The sequence below is a fragment of the Mesoplodon densirostris genome, chromosome 4, assembly GCF_025265405.1.
Source record: "Mesoplodon densirostris isolate mMesDen1 chromosome 4, mMesDen1 primary haplotype, whole genome shotgun sequence".
Lineage (NCBI taxonomy): Eukaryota > Metazoa > Chordata > Mammalia > Artiodactyla > Ziphiidae > Mesoplodon > Mesoplodon densirostris.
This window is the reverse complement of record NC_082664.1, coordinates 39,794,107-39,811,438: the sequence shown is the minus strand read 5'-3', so window position 1 is coordinate 39,811,438 and position 17,332 is coordinate 39,794,107. Positions and strand designations below refer to the sequence as shown.

Below are 17,332 nucleotides of genomic sequence, written 5' to 3'. Positions count from 1 at the left end.
GTAGACTGAGAAAAAGATGATTTTAAGAGGCAGTGCTATGGTTTATAATTTGAATCCCCCTTTGGTATCTTTATCTTTCACTTAAGGTTAGAATGGTTTATGAGGACTTTGGGCTGTTAGTGTTGTGTGTCCTTGAATGTGAAACTACATGAGACCATATACCACATGGTTCCCCATTTATTTGTTACATTTTTAAAATACTTGAAAATGCCCAGAAACTCTACTAAATTAATGGTACCTCACCTAAAATCTGACAGAAAAGCAAAAACATGAATAAGAATTCAAAGCCTCACATTGCTAATCCACTGACCCAGTTGACCTCAGGTGCCAAACATTTCATGAAGCCTCTTTCTAGCTTTGGGTGACAATGCACACCACAGGTTCTGATGGTAGCTGACATTTGGGGCATCCCTTTACTGGCTATGGACCTCTCCTTAATGGGACTGACTAGCCATGAACTTTACATTGCTAACAAGCATCCCCAAAATTATACTTTTCTTTTTAGACGGTTTGAAGAAAAACAATTGCGGAAAAACATGTGAACAAGGACATAAAAGTGGTAGAAGTTACCCTTTGCAAATTCTGAGAAAATACTTAATAAAGTTATACAAGACGGTCTTTTAGATATTCATTGCAGAAAAGAGCCAAGAACTGTTTTATCTCAAATTGTCACACATCCTCCTTTGATCATAATTAACCAGCAACTATTAATATTTCTTGACAGTTCTTAACAACTAGAACATAAATATGCTTCCTGTAAAGAACCCTATATTAGACTAAGATAAATGAAATAAATAAAGGGAGAAAACCACAAATAAAATTCTAGGATCCTGAATAACAAAGAGGCAAATGAGTAAATATAATCCAGGACAACAACTATACATGAAAGTAGAAAACAGAGAAAAATCACTTAATGTTCTCCAAATAATCTTGTAATACTTTGGAAAAGAAGTTGTTGAGAGCAGAAACACATGCTCTAAATATTCACTTGACTAGCTTATTTCACTCTGCCTAGACATTGTTCTATATTTAGAACCAATTTACTGCTGTTGTCTTTACAGCTCATATATTTCTTTTGGTTTGCAACAAATACATTTGGCAGATTCCAACATCCTCAAATGCACAGTATTTTCTTGGTACCTATGAAATGCAAATATAGGTAGAGCATTAGTGGTTCATCATAATTCTCTGAAAAAGGTGAGTTGCTCTGCAATACACAGTTCATAAACCTCCACTGCAGTAGACCTATTCATCACATGTTCCTCCTCATAAAAATATAAGCTTGGTCCTACAACCTAAAGTAAATCTGGATAAGCCTAAGACAAAATTAGAGAGTGAACCAAGAAGAAATGGTAGAACTTTCATGATGGGAGACAATTTAGATGACGTTGACTCCAATCTACATATAACAGTAATAAGAACAACAAAATAAACACAATTTTTAAGCACCCAAATATCTTTTTTTTCTGATTTACATGTATGGAAAAAATAAAAAGTGTTTCCTATAAATATTTTTACCTATTCAATATAGAATTTTATCTCCTACTCCCTAGACATTATATCCTAAATATTTTACCTCAATGTTCTTTCAAAGCTTCCATTATAAGGTTATTCCATAACTGATAAGGGCCAATCCCCAACTGCTGAACATTTAGGTTGTTTCCAACTGTTACTATTATAAACTTTTTGGTGATATATAGTCTTATACGTGTATATTCTTGTACACTTGTATGATTTTGCCTGAGGATACGTTGCAGAAACAGGATTGCCAAGTCAGAGGGAGACCCCTGGTTAGACTTTTGATCTATACTGCCAAATGACTTGACAGAAAACTTGAATCAATTTACATATCCTCCAGCAGCATATACATGCCACCTCTTTATGTATTCACCAGCCCTGGGTGTCATTCTCTTCATCTTTGCCAATTTGATAAGTCAAAGATTGCATCTTGTTTAATTTGATTTTTTTTACTCCAATATTCATTGGCCCTTTATTTACTTGTAAATTTTCTATACTCTTTATATATTTTCTTTTGTTTTAATTATGATTCTTGTTAATCAGAAAGCACCCTTATACGTAAAAGATAATAACCTTCTTGACCATTTTTCACAATATATGTGAACATATGTGTTTTTAGTCAATATATCAATCATTTTCTTTATGGTTTTCTTCATTTGCTTTTATATTTTCAGAGTCTTTTTTTAATTTCCAAACAGTAACCAACTATCTAAATGCCATATATTGACTACTTCATCTTTCCCCATTGCCATTTATCATATACTAAATCCTTACATATGTAGCATAGGTTCAGTGGCTGAGATTCCTGTTCTGGATCATTGATTCTTGTGCTGATGCTATACTGCTTTAATAACTTTATAATACATGTTAACATATATTAACACAATTATCCTGTCATTCTTTTTTAATTATTAGCTATTCTCCCCAACTAAATTTTGAACATAACTGCTATAATCACTCTGTCATGTTCCCAATTCAAAAATTCTATTGGAATTACTATAAACATATTAAATTGAGAAGATCTAACATCTTTACGATACAGAACTTCCCACCCTAGACCATGAGCTGTTTCCCCATTTTTCTTCTTTTATGTTTCTCAGCAAGTAATGGGAAGACCTTTTTTACATAAAGGTCTTCCCATTACTAGACACTTTATAGTTTTTGTTGTCCTTGTGAAAAGGATATTTTCCATCATATTTTCTAAGTAGTTACAGCTGGTACCTGATAGAATTTTTATGAGCCTAATAATTCATTGAATACTCTTCACAGGAACACACTATTCCACTATTTTTTATTTTTATTTTTTTGTGGTACGTGGGCCTCTCACTGTTGTGGCTTCTCCCGCTGCAGAGCACAGGCTCCGGACGCGCAGGCTCAGCAACCATGGCTCACGGGCCCAGCTGCTCCACGGCATGTGGGATCTTCCCGGACCGGGGCACGAACCCGTGTCCCCTGCATCAGCAGGCAGACTCTCAACCACTGTGCCACCAGGGAAGCCCCCACACTATTCCACTTTTATCATCACCTAGGTGTTTGAATTTCCTTAGTGACTATTTCTAGACAAGGAGGGGAAAGGACTGCTGCTACACACAGACCATCTCGTGCCTGTATTGTGTGCCAGATAGGATCAAAAAGATAATATCTGTGTAGCATTTTATAAATTTTAACTTTTTTTCCCTTATATTACCTCATCTGTTATTCACAAAACCATCTAAAGTGGACAGGATGCTCTAGAGTAATCGAGCTTATTATTATTCTCATCTTAAAGATGAGAAAACTGAAATTCAGATCTGAATCACTCACTTAGAGAGTCTGATAAAAATGCAGACTTCTGGGCCCCACCCCAGACCTACTTCCTTGGAATCTAGGGGTGGAATGTGAAACCAGGGACTGTGTTTTTTAAACTATCTTCCCCAACCTAAATGCCCATCGACAGATGAATGGATAAAGAAGTTGTGGTACATACATACAATGGAATATTACTCAGCCATAAAAAGGAATGAAACTGGGTCATTTGTAGAGACGTGGATGGATCTAGAGACTGTCATACAGAGTGAAGTAAGTCAGAAAGAGAAAAACAAATATCGTATATTAATGCATATATATGGAACCTAGAAAAATGGTACAGATGAACCAGTTTGCAGGGCAGAAATAGAGGCACAGATGTAGCGAACAAACGTATGGACACCAAGGGGGGAAAGTAGCGGGGGGTGGGGGTGGGGGTGGGATGAATTGGGAGATTGGGATTGACATGTATACAGCGATATGTATAAAATGGATAACTAATAAGAACTTGTTGTATAAAAAAATAAATAAAATTCTAAAATTAAAAAAAAAAAAACTAACTTCCCCTGGTGACTGCCGTGAAACATCGACTTCCCCAAGTCAAGGTCAAGGCTGAAAATAAAAGTTTCTGCCTCTAAATTAGGTATTTATTCCACCATACCTCAATGGCAGCTTAATTATTATGAGTTTCTAGCAATGTATGAATGTCACTGAAGGAGCTGGCTTTTTTTTTTTAAGTATCTCTTTATACAGAGGATCATGCAAAAAGCACACCCTGGTTTGCAGACCACACACCTCAACGTGCAGGCTTCACTTATAATTCAGTCACTGCTTCCCAAAGTCCTAATCAAAAGATAGCTCTCCTGTACTCTGTAGTTCATGCCAGGGAGCCTGGCTACTATGGCTTATATGGCCACAGTGAACCTCAGGACACCTTGCCAGTGGTCCTGCCCCACTGATGGAGTCTGGCAGCCCTGTAGCTGATGAAAGTTGCCTGGAAAAGTGGCAGTGTACCCCAAACACTGATCCTACCCAGGGGAGCCACATTTCCATGGCATCCCCTCGTAAAAGGTAGGCCAGTTTTAGTGTAGGACACCACTGCTGATGAACTCATCCTACCACTGCTACTACCATCCAGAAAAGCTCATGGTGACCCTTTGGGAAAGGCCAAAGACTCATCTGGAGAAAATATATGCCTCAGAGAAAACCTCCGCTTTAGTTAGAATTTAATTCACTTTTCAGTCACTCAACCAATATTTATGGAGCCACATGCCAGGCCCGTGCTAGATCTTGGTACATGAAGATAAATATCACACAGCACTTTAAGGCCCAATGGGCAAGTAAGCATTGAAAGACACTTAAGGTAGTTGGAGGACATCAAGGAGGCGTTACAAAAGTGAGTTTTCCAGGTTATGGAAGTTTTCCAGGCTGACAGGTGTGGGGAAAGCATTCCAGAATTTCTTTTCCAGATTCCCAGAGGGAACAACTTAAGCAAAGGCATTGTGAGTATAACAAATTGCAAGAAGTTTGGATTGTAGGAGGGTAAACAATAGGAGAGATCTGGAAAGGTAAACCAGAGGCCAGATTACAAGGACGTTGTACACTCTTGGAAAGTATTTGAATTTTATCTCAGAGATGATTGGGAGCCACAGCTACGGTAAGCCTGAGAAATGAATGAGCCTGGAGAAATGAATGTTGATTAGGAGACTTTTGCAACTGACAAGGTTGGGGTTTGCATGAGGACAGTTACACAGATGGTAAAGAGGAGTCCGAGTATCTAGAGATACTTAGCAGGTAGAATTGGCAGGATGTAGAGACCAAATGAATGTTGAGGAAGGAAGGGTGAGGCCAAGCAAGACTCTAAAATCCCAGGATGTGAATGTCATGGAATCGTGGCTCTGTCTTTGGTTTGGCCTCATCCCCAGCCAGTTCCAAAGGTCCTGGAACTGCACAAGCTCTTCCCTTTCCTCTTGCCTTTCACCCCCTTTCCTTTTCCTCCTCCCTCTCCTCCCTCATCAAACAAGTACTGACAAGGGTAGACCTTTCCTGAACACCCACCCCATACCCAACTTCATTCCAGCAAGCTCTATTCCCAAAAGTATTGTTAAGAAGCCATTTGCTCACTGATGTCACCTTATATTTGTGTTAGCCTTCTTATACACAATTTTTATATTCATGATCTTCTTTTCTCCTCAAACTTCCAGTAAGAACTGAGAACGTAGGGAAGCTGTGACTTGCTCAAGATCCCAGAGTTTGTTCACAGTGAGTTCAGGCCCCCAGCCAGTTCTTCTGCCTTAAAATCTGGGGTGGTTACACTACAGACTAAACAAACAACTACAAACTAAATCCCCTGTCACAATAGGCATACCTAAAGGAGAAAAGAAACATGACCAGGGATGGAGATGCATGGCAGAGGTACGTTACCCTGTTCAAAAGGAACTCTTGTTACTGTAGGACGAATATACACACCTAACGAAAGAAAACCCTCAGCTCGGTGTCCTAAAGGATTCTCAGGGAGACTGTTTGGTTTTCCCCTCAGTCTTTGTTCAATAGAAACAGGACCTCACACCAGTACATCAAATAAGAGACTTGCCTGAACAACTTTTATTTCACACACACACACGCTGCTGCTTAAGAAACAAGAGGCATTCTCTGCAAAGAAAGGAAACGAGCTGGCTGAGGGGGGCCAGTGTAGATGGATGAGGTTTTCAAGCCACCTTAACAGGAACACATAAGTTGGAAGGATGAAACCCCACAAGGAAGGAATTCACCACCATTCATATTTATGAAAGTGTATTATCTATTTCTAGTTTCATTCTGTTTTCTAGCTTATCTTAATTTGAGGGAAATGTCATCCCAGATGCCTCTGAGTTGCTTCCTTTTAAAATGAACACGTACATTTGTGAGGCTTAGCCCACATCACAACACACACAAGCAGCTCCTAAGAGTGGACCCTGGTCCTAGGTGAGTCACAGTCCCAGATGGGATCTTCTAGAAAGGAGGAGGAGCAGGGGATGAGGGTCAGTTCAGAGAGGGAAAAGGTCAGCGAACACTGCTGAAGATATTCAGTCAGCAAGCATGACAAGGGTCAGAATTGAGATTTTTCATTTAAACTCTCCTTTTTTTGCAGCATCCCAGACACAGACAAACTGTAGTGATGATTACCCCTGACTTTGGAACAGCTAATAAAGAGTTTTTATACCCCTTTAGGGTAAAGACAATGTGTTTATCTTCCATGTGAGGGAGAAACCTACTGACCTACCCAACATCTCACCAAATGAGTAGATAGCTAAGTATGGACTTGAATTCGGACGTGAAGAAAAATTATCTGGAACTTGGATATAAGGCCAAGAACATGCAACTGTCCATGCTAAGGCAGTGTTCAACACCCTACCCCTGAGGCTTAGTAATCTAGGGTAACTAACCTTTGTCTGATTCTGCTATTAACTGAAAGTTTAGATTCTCTGAAGTTACATGTTAACTTGTAAATCTTGTTGGGTCAAGATGCAAATAATTCCTGTTTAGTAGAACGGAGAACACCAAAGGTTATCTTTTCCATAGGACAACAATCAGTTTTCCATTGAACTTAGCCATCTTATTCTAACATTTTGCTTTTGAAGTACCTATAAATGCCCAGTTCTTCAAAATGCTCTTTGAACAAGATTTATCATCTTACTGATTCTCTCATTAACGAGTTAATAAATCTTTGACATAACATCATTCTATATTGGCATGGGGCCATGTTTTTAACTTAATTAAAATTGTATTTCTTGCTATGTCTATAAATCTAGTGTTTCTTCCTCCAAAATAGTGCCTAGGATGGTACTAAAGGTACTATTAGTACCTTTAGTACCATCCTAGTACCTTTAGGATGAGACACAGTCAGGTATGCCTCATCCTACCTGCCAAATACCGTACATTTGACATGAGTGATGCAGACAGCTGGCTATGTGCTGGGAACAGAGGGGCACTGGGAGGCTTCCTCTTAACTGACCTGGCATTTCTGCCATGCCGGTTCTCGGGATTCATCAGATATTCATCACATCGGTTCCAAAAGATTGCTCTTGGCGGATGAGATGACCAGTCCACCACCCAACAAGGCAGGGGCTGTGAACCAGGTTCCTAGTGCTGCTGATGGGCTGGACTGATGGTCTGAGCTGGCTTACAGGGAATGACCAACACTTCTTCATCCAGGTTTGCAAATGACATGCAGTTTCATGAGGTGACTGAAATGCTGAGAGGGGGTGGTGGGGAGCGGGGGCAGGCTCATGTCCTGCCAGGACACTTTCTCTCTGGGTGAAAGCAACGGACTCTCAGGAGAGCAAACCCGTGACTTCAACTTCATTAGCACCTCACTCCAACTCATAAAGTTAACCATCCAATCTGCACCAAAAACAAACACAAGGAAGCCAAGAGCTTAATGGATTTGGAGAGGAAGGCCTTCAGTTTACACACTTAACAAGCCACTGACAACTTTTCACGCTTTATTGAGAGAACCATCTGAGCCATTAGCAGGTCATTTGACCCACTCTCTTTAAAACCTCTCTAAGCTCAAAAAAAAAACACTAACAGCTCCGAGAATAGAAGGGATTTTAGCCTGACCACTGTCTGCCAGGCAGGTTTGCTGGCTGCAGGTACTTCCCAGCAGTTAGCATCTTGCCAGGATGCTTCAAGCTGAAGCTCTGCACATTTAGAAGGACCTCCTTCTGCCTGAGTTGCCCCTGGGGCTTCATTTCTGTTCTGTGGATTCAGCAACTACTATGTATGCCAAGAACTGTGTTGTGTACTGTGTGGGGTATGGGGTATGGAGATTCTGTCCTCAAGGGCCTACCTGTCCATTCAGAGACACAAGACATTGATCTAAATAGCTACCATTTAGGGTAGAAAGTGACCAGTAATTCACAAATATTATAAATTTGCTGTGCCATTTCACATGCACTGGGTATACAGGGGAGGGCAAGACAGACGGTCCCCGGTCTTCGAAGAGGTTCAATAAGCATTTGTTGAAGGAGGGGAAATAACAACTTCTCAGCACCTACTATGGGCCAGGCTGTGTGCCAGGCATTTTCTCATTTAATGTCCTCCCCACAAGTATTCTCTTTGATGGGTGATGTTCTCCCCATTTTTAACAAATAGGGAAAGGGGGGCTCAGAGGTGTTAGGTGATTTTCCCAAGGTCATTCAGACAGTGAATAGCAAAGATAGGATTCAAACGCAGAAGCATCTGTCTTAAAAGATCCCGCTCTCTCAACGTCTCTACATTTCCTATGATCATTTTTAGAGCATACCTTCCTTCTATGCTGACCTGACTCATTCATTTCCAAACTGAGGAGCCTCAAAGAGCCCAGGTTGACAAGCGATAAGGCATCCATTGCTAGTCCAAGATAAGGACTCACAAAGCCATTTGCATATTCCACAATATGTGAGTAATGCTTGGATCTGTCTCTGGCTGTCTGTCCCTTGATGTTCTCAGTCATCAACTGTGTGATCCATTTATCTTCCTTCTGATAAAATGGGAGAATCAAAGGGCAGAGAAGAGAGAATAAAAGTGATTTCCAGAGATGGGGGCACGACGGCACTGACCTGTTCCCTCAGGATTACTCCAGCAGGGCTGGTCCAACAGAGTAGGCAGCAAAGCTGAAAGCTGACCTGGCTTCCACCCCAAAAACCTCATCCTCCCTCCTCTCACCATTTTGCCTTAATGCAAGTAAATTATTTTAGTTCCTTCTCTTTCGCTTTCTTTGGGAACAAGAAGAATTCAGGACTTTCATAGTTTAACAAAGCCTTCAGAATAAAGACTGTATTAGTGAGTCGGGTGGGCCTGAGCCTACATGCCCCATCTCCCCCATTGCACCCTGGGTAATTCTTGGCCATCCTCGGGACGCAGCTCAGACATGTCCTCCAGAAAGCCTTCTCTGACCACACTCCAGCAGTGTGTGTGTGCACGTGCAGTGGTGCCCCTTCTGCATGCTCCCCCACCCATCCACACTGCCGCCAGCATAGTGCTCACTGCACTGCCTTGTACCCTCCTCTCCACGCTCCGTGACAGGACGAGTTGTATCTGGTCTTTACGCTCCCAACACTGAGGGCAGTCCCAGAACCCAATAAATTCTTGAGGAAGGGAAGGACAGAGGGAAGGGAAGGCTGGGCTCAGACTCTTAGCCCGACGGCCACCTTTCCCAGGCTGGCACTCACCTCAGGCCTGGAACAATTCTCTGCAGTCAGAGCTGCCAAGGGAGAAAAGGGTGAGGCCTGAGGAAAAGCAGGCTGGAAGGAATGTTTGTTCTCTGAGAAAACTCAAACAAGAGCTTCAGGGCTCCAGTGACAAAGGTCAGAGCCATCGTTTTGGAAATTCTGCAGTGCCCAGTGGGGCCGTGAGGGTGAGTCAGCTTCTAGTACTCACTCCACAGATGGCCCTGGGCCTCTAAGTCGGGGGACCACCCAAGGGGGTCTCCAGAACAGCTGCCCCTAACCTGTAAGTACTGGGCTCACTAGAGGCAGGAAATTCCATGTTGTAATGGCTGGCTTTCTTCCCTTCACTGCTGATCCATGTCTAGGTGGTGAATTAGCCATTAAAGAAACAACTTAGGCAGATTTTAGGAACATCTGACTGGGCTCCAAGTGTGCAGGAAGAGGAAAATATAACAGGACGAAGAGATCGGGGCTGCGCCATCTCACCTTCATTTCCATTGCTAGCCTGGCTTATGAAAGGAAGTAAAAATGTTTAGACGCCCCTCTTCGGTGTTGTCACTAGCATTGGATGGAGCTGGGTTCACCCCTTATAAACACACATGTAAAAGCTCATCTGTGCAGCTGCTGCCATGTTATCAAGCTGAACACACGTTGATCTGAGTAGATTAGAAAACTTGTTCCCAGTGTCTGGGAAGGCAGTGCTTTTAAACAAGTGCTTTTCAAAGAAAGAGCCATTAAGAAGCACTCTGCATACATGTAGGCCCTGAACCTGAAAACAAATAAAAGTCAGATCAGTGCCAACGCAGCAGCTTGGAGCAGCAGACTAGAGAATTTGGCCGGCATATTTTAGGGATATGGTTATAAAAGGTTGCTATTCCATTTATCTTTCGTTTCCTGCACAGCTAATGGTAGGAGAAATCAAAAATCATTTTTATGTTGGACTTGCACATTTGTATTGAAATATAGTTGACTCACAATAACGTGTTAGTTTTAGGGGTACAATATAGTGATTCAGTTATTTTTCTGATACTATTTCATTATAGGTTATTATAAGATAGTGAATGTGAATCCCTGCATTTGTACATTTTTTAATCAACTAGGAAAAATCACATTCTCCTTCATATTTTACTTTCTTTTTCCAAAAAGAGATTAAATTTTTGTGGAAATTTAAATCTGCTCTTTCCATTCACCAAGAGAATCATATTACTCTTGCTTCGATTTGTTCGATCTCAGTTTAGTTTCAAGTTGAGACTTTATTTCATTTCCAGCCATGTAAAGAGCAGCTGGTATCCCTCTATTACCTCTCACTTTTGGACATCGTTGCTTGGCAAGGCAATAAGCCTGCTGAGTAAATCAAACTCTACTTTTCACTCTATATATGCCCTTCAGGTATGTGAGATGAAACCCATATACAACACCTCCTTCTGCAACTAAGGTTCAAACTGTAATGAATCAGTTGAGCTAGAGCACAGAGATATTTAATAAAAACACTTCTTGAAATAAATGTTAAGCCCTTCGCATTTCATTATTAGCTTTGCCTTATAGACTATAACATAGGCATGTGGGTTAATATCCTTTGTTTTCAGGCTCTTTTAACATTTTGATGACAAATAAAAGCTGAGAGATTTCTAACAGAAAGTTTGCCTACACGTGTCTATATCCCGAAAGGTGGCTCAAACCAAATGAAAGAAGAAAATAAACTAACCAAGAAAGAGTCCAGCATCCTTTTCCTTCAGGAGCTTGATATTACAGGGCCTAATCAGGATCCATGAACAGCCTGCAGAGTGCCCTAGTGGCACCAATAGTATTCACCTCGGTTGAGAAATTTGGACTTGGCTCAGCCCATCTGCTCTCACTGCAGCCCAAGGTTGCCTTTCATTTGGCAAGCATGCTGTCAACTGGGTTCAGAATATACACGGGGGAGGCATATGCTTGTCCTTGCTGCCCAAGGAGATGCTGGCATAGAGAAACGTGAAGACTCCTGATTGAAGCTTGCATTTACAGACTTTCCTTTTTTCTCTTCTCCCCTAGTTACTGTGACAGTGGGAGGCAAGCAACACTTGCTCGGACTGTATGACACCGCAGGACAGGTACATTTTTCTTACCTTGATTCATTAAGAGTTTGGGGGGCCGGGGCAGGAAGAATGATCCATTTGGCTAGGCATATGGGGACTAATGGTACAGATATTACCTCCTCTGATCACTTGGGGCAAATTTATTGTCTATCTAAATGACAACCAAAATATTTTGAATATCTTAAAAATATTTTTAATTACAAAAAACTAAATCATTGTAGGATTCAAGGTGTTGATAGGCAAATAACCATTCATTTATTGATTGATGACCATCACTAACCAAAATAACATATTTGGCCAAGAGTTCCAATTTCTTCCTACCCATACCAATTCCAGATCCAGGATTACTGAGTCAATTTCATAAATTTTAGTTTCACCCATTATTTTTTTTCATGTTATATTCTTTGCCCGCTCTTTATTTGAATTGCCTAACAAGCTGTGGAAAGGTACAAAAAGAGATAGGGGATGGGGATCAAGGAGTAGGAAGAAGATGGATTAAGTGTTAGAAGGAAGAAAATCCAGGATCCTGGATGTTTTCCCAAAGTGAGGGTCAACCCCTGAATAACTGGGATTAACTCTAAATTCTCCAAGATACCTGAAATATGCTCATTCTGTCAGAAATAGTTCTTCAAGTTGGAGAACCTGGCCAAACAATAACGTAAGGCAATAGACTGGAACCCTCAGTGCTTAATCAGTTAGCACATGCTCTGCTTGGGTGAAAATGCCACTTTATCTTTTTTTCCTTGCATCCCACACTCCACTACAAAAAAGCTTCTAATGTTACAAGTTCATGGGCTACAGGGGAAGTGGTTAAGCAACTGATGGTTATGGCCCAATTTCTTTGACAGAGCTTTTGGTACCATACATCCTGGGTCATTTATTTAGGTCAAAATCAGCGGGTTGTTCAGTCTGTCCAAATTCATACATCTTAAGTCCTTTGGAGCGAACATTAGACCATGCTTATTCCCACTGTGAGTTTCCTGGTAATTGTTATTTGTAGTTATGCATTTGTCTAGATTTTTTTCACAATTAACTGGAGATATGTCTTTTTGCTCAATTTGATACCTCTATACTAAAAAAACAAAATCATAATAAATAAAATTCTCTTTAGGATTTCTGTGTGCATTTGCAAGAACCACTGTATAAATGTCTGTGGAACATCAAAGTCAGATGTTGGGCAGGCCCAGGCAATGGAGAACTTGGAAAATCTAGCACCAGACTCAAGGCTCCTAAAAGCCTCCAGTTTCCCCTCGCTGGCTGATGGGTGTTTTAGCCAACTACTCTCAGGAACTGGAGAGTGGAGGAGACCTCTCACATCAATACCGAGACACACGACTAGAAAAGGATGTCCACAGATGACCAGATTGTAAAGGTGATTTGGATCTTTTGAGCTAAGGTACAGGGCTTCAGTGCAGCTCATGCTTGACTGCCCCTCCACCAGAAATCATTCCAGCAATAGAGGGAGCTTACTCTTCGGGCTGGAGTTGCCTACCCTCATTCAATCACACAGTCATTGGGGTGTCCCCATCCATCAGGGACTCACAGCCTGAAAAAAGAGTTTACACCCTTTTCCTCCATAATCATATTTTACTAATGTAATCCAGTTTGAAAAATTCAATACAGCAAGGATTATTGCCTGATTCTGAAACCTCTTTCTGTTTCCCTTGCCTTCTAAAAATGTTCTCTGTGCCCCTTGTGCCCACCCAGTTCTCCCCAGTTCTATAGCAATCCACCACAATTGTTTGCTTCTGTGCGTTAATTGCCCCCAGAACAGCCTCCCTGGCCTCTATTTAATTTTGAATCCAATAAAACTGCATAAAAGCAGTTTAATTATTCTTTCCCACTGCTCTGTCCTTAGAAAAATTTAATAATACTAGTATAGGAGTTGAGACTCTAAGGCAGAGGAAAAAATACCTTTAAACTCCAAATTGACCCAAACCTCTGACACAGAAGAAAGTGATGAGCACAGATAGAATATAACAACAAATGGGTTACAGATATTTCTTCAATTTAACTTTCACTTTAATGCTTTCCTCCAGCTACTTCGAAAGCCCAGAGGTGGACAAGGTTCATAGGGGAATGTAAAGCATGGGGAAAAGCAATCAGAACACATCTTAAAGCTCCTTATAGGACTACAATGCGATGATTACGACCTTTAAAAATGACCTCGAGGGCCTCCCTGGTGGCGCAGTGGTTGAGAGTCCGCCTGCCGATGCAGGGGATACGGGTTCGTGCCCCGATCTGGGAGGATCCCATGTGCCGCGGAGCGGCTGGGCCCGTGAGCCATGGCCGCTGGGCCTGCGCGTCCGGAGCCTGTGCTCCGCAACGGGAGAGGCCACAGCAGTGAGAGGCCCGCATACCGCAAAAAGAAAAAAAAAAAAAAATGACCTCGAGAATGCCTAAAAGAACTGGAATAATTAAGCAAAACAATTTGAGGCTAGACCTAAGGGAGACCTCTCAGCAGTAAAGGACTGTTAGGTATTGGAATGCATTCCACTGAAGGATGACGCCTATGAATAATTCATTTTGTGGAACAGTGGTTCTCAAGCTTGAGCAGGGATCAGAATCACCTGTAGGGCTTGTTAAAACCCAGTCACTGGGCCCCACCTACAGTGTTGCTGATTCTACACGTCTGGGATGGTGCCTAAGTATTAATACTTACATTTCTGACAGGTTTCCCAGTGATGCTGCTGCTGGTCTGTATACCATACTTTGAGAACCACGGTTCTAGAACCTTACCACTCAGAGTCTGGTCAACCAACCAGCAGCTTTGCCAGGGACCTTATGAGAAATGCAGAATCTCAGGCTCCGTCCCCAGCCTACTGAATCTGAAAATGCATTTGAAGAAGATCTCCAGGTGATTCGTATGCACATTAAAATGTAAGAATCATGACCCTCGGAGTCGTTGGTGGTTGAAACATTGTTCCTAATGTTAGGAGGATGTGGTGGAAAATAACCGTTACCCATGTTGATTCCCATGGTTCTAGGACTCTGCCAATAAGGCTTTGTGACAAATTTAATTTAGAAGCATTGTCCCAACATTTCCATTCCCAGCCTCAGGGAGGATAACCTAGCCTCCGCAGTTATATTCTAACAAATGTTGCTGAGGTCACATGGCTAAGGAAGATCTATAACTAATTCAAAATTACTCATCTGGTGAGAGTTACTAACAAGGAAGTACGGCGATCTTAAAACCAATTGATTAATCCCTGAGCCACAAAAAAAGAAATAAGTCTCTGAACCTGGCTATAGGGTTCCATCTTGCTGTGAATAATTAGATTTTCTCACATGAACAAATCAAGGAGCAGTGCCCCTCATCTTTGTCCTGAGCTAACTGTGGCTCAGAGTTAACAAAAACAACTTCAAGAAGCACATGTGTTCGGAAAGATAAACTGATAGGAACTCGTTATTTCTACCCTCAAAGTCAGCCCTGGACAAAATCATTCGACCTGGTTCCCTCCACTTCGCCACCTAGTCACCTCAGGCATCACTGTAGCCCCGGCGCCTTGCCTGAGACACGCTTGCAACACTGCACGAGCCCGCCAAGCATCTGCTGAAGGCAGGTTATAATGAAGTCACGTGCAAACACTGCCAGCACGTGGCAGCTGCTATTAAACATTAGCTCTCTCCCCAAGCCCCTGAAACAAACTGATACTTGGACTTTGAGTGGAGTCTTTTGAAGACAAAGAGCCTTCAGAACTCTGGTTCATCTGCTGGGTAGAATTCCAAACAGTCGGTTAGACAATGAAGTGAGGGGGTTTTGTACAGGGTGACTCGGCATGTTACCCTCTCAGCTCACACTGGGGAGGCAGTAAGGCCTGGTCTATAAACCAGATCTATTTAGGTCCTGCCAACCCAGCCTGTGCGACTCTTGCCCCTCCTAAGTGCATTACGGAGAGTCTCTCTGAAAGGGATTTCTAGAGCTCAGATCTTTGGCTTGAATACAGAGTCTGAGAGCCGACTTTTAAACGATGTGCTTGCAGGACAGTTTCTTTAGATTGTGTCACAAGGGAGAGCAGGAAGCTGGGGTGGGGATACTGCCGCAAGCCTGGGTACTGGCCGGCTAAGGAATGCCAAAGTGGGAGAGGGGCGTTTCCCAGGTCACGGCCTTGAACCAGGCATCCTCCCACCCCTCAGCTGACCACCTAGACTGGAACCAGTCCCGGTACTAAGACACCTTGTCTCTTTCTCTCGTGGGCCCTGGCCTCCAGGAGCAATGTGGGTAAAACCCTGCTGTGATTGTGGCCTCTCAGGCCAAACTCCAGGATGGACATATCTCAAAAGCAACATTTGCAAAAGTGGCAGTTAGCAGCAGTACCAGGGAGGAATGAGAATCTCCTGGTGTCAGGAGCCTGGCTTCTCCGCAGGATAAACCCCTGAGTTCTCTGCACACGAGCACTGCTGGATTGGGGGCCGTCTGCTGGCGGCCGAGCACAGAATGGTGTCTGTCACTGAGAAACCACAGCAGCCCAGCTGTCACCGGTGACCACCAAAGTCAGGAAGCAGGAAGGCCATCAGCTGTACCCCTCACTCAGCCAGGGCTGCACACCACGCGTCTTCACCTGTCCTGGATTCTGAAACCCTTCTCCTCCCCTCTCCCTGCCCCCTGCCCCCGCAAGGGCTGAAGAGAGAGACATAAGGACCAGGCAGGGAGGCAAGTACACCTGGGGTTCATTAATGCCAACCCAGGGCCAACCTGGAAGGACAGGAGCCTTCCTCCTTGCTATCGGCTGACCCAATAGGCCATCTGGATTTGAACCCAGAGAATGTCTCCCTAGCCCATGTTCTTAAACACTATGCTGCACTCCTGCCCTATGTGTGCTGTCCACATTTTCCAAACCAAGCCTGACAGATATGAGTGTACTTATGGGAGAATATGAAAGTGAGAATGTGTTGAAAATCTGGGGTAAATACCATTAAACCAACAGGGCTTGGAAGCAGAATTCCATTTCCAATTTAACATAGGTATGGGGGTGGGGAGTGGTGGAGGGGATGCTCCGTGCAACGCTCCTAGCCTCTCAAAGTGTGGTCCCGGGACCAGCAGTATCAGCACCACCTGGAAACCGGTTACAAATGCAAATTCTCAGACTTCATCCCAGGCCCGCTGCTGAATAAGAATCTGCATTTGAACAAGATCCCCAGGTGATTCAAATATGCATAAAGTTTGAGAAGGGCTGGTCTAATGATTTCACTTGCTCACCACCTGTGCCATCATGATGCGGCTGTTCCAGGCATATTTTGAGCCCAAGGTGTTCAGCCTGGCTGAGGCTGAGGCTGAGGCTGTCCCTGAACTTTTCTTGTTTGATAATCACCCATAGTTACCCCAGAACACCAGATTGCCTTCAGACCAAACACTCTCCTGCCTTTGGAGTGAAGTTGGGTGGAAAGCACTCAAAAGCCTACCTTGCCCAAATCCCACCCTTCCCTCCACCCCCATCCCCTCCCCGGCCTCTTTGTCCACTTTAGCCCTTGAAGCCCCCTTTGAGTCACTCTTATAGTCTTCCATTCTCGGTTTCAACATTGGAAGGGGCCTCAAACACAAAATAAACCACTGACCCAATCCTCAGAGCCCCTTTATATCATCTCAACACGTACGCATCCAACCAAGACCCAAAACGTGCCCCACTGCAAAAACAAAATCACCCGAGTTATCAGCTGGTACAAATTCAAGTCCCCCAAACTCCCAGCACCCAGGCCTCAGTCTGAGGGGACACTTACTTTTATTAATCCTGAACCCACTGCCGTGTGTCATAGCTGCAGCCA

The 17,332-nt window shown here is 42.9% G+C and overlaps 1 protein-coding gene across 1 annotated transcript in view; it reads left to right on the top strand.

Annotated features, from left to right (window-relative positions):
• The window catches only part of RHOJ (ras homolog family member J), a 98,784-nt gene that overhangs the window by 65,660 nt on the left and 15,792 nt on the right, over positions 1-17,332 (top strand). The window contains exon 2 of the mRNA XM_060096057.1: positions 11,526-11,584. Within this exon, the coding sequence (XP_059952040.1) occupies positions 11,526-11,584 (59 nt within the window). The remainder of the gene's footprint in view (positions 1-11,525; positions 11,585-17,332) is intronic.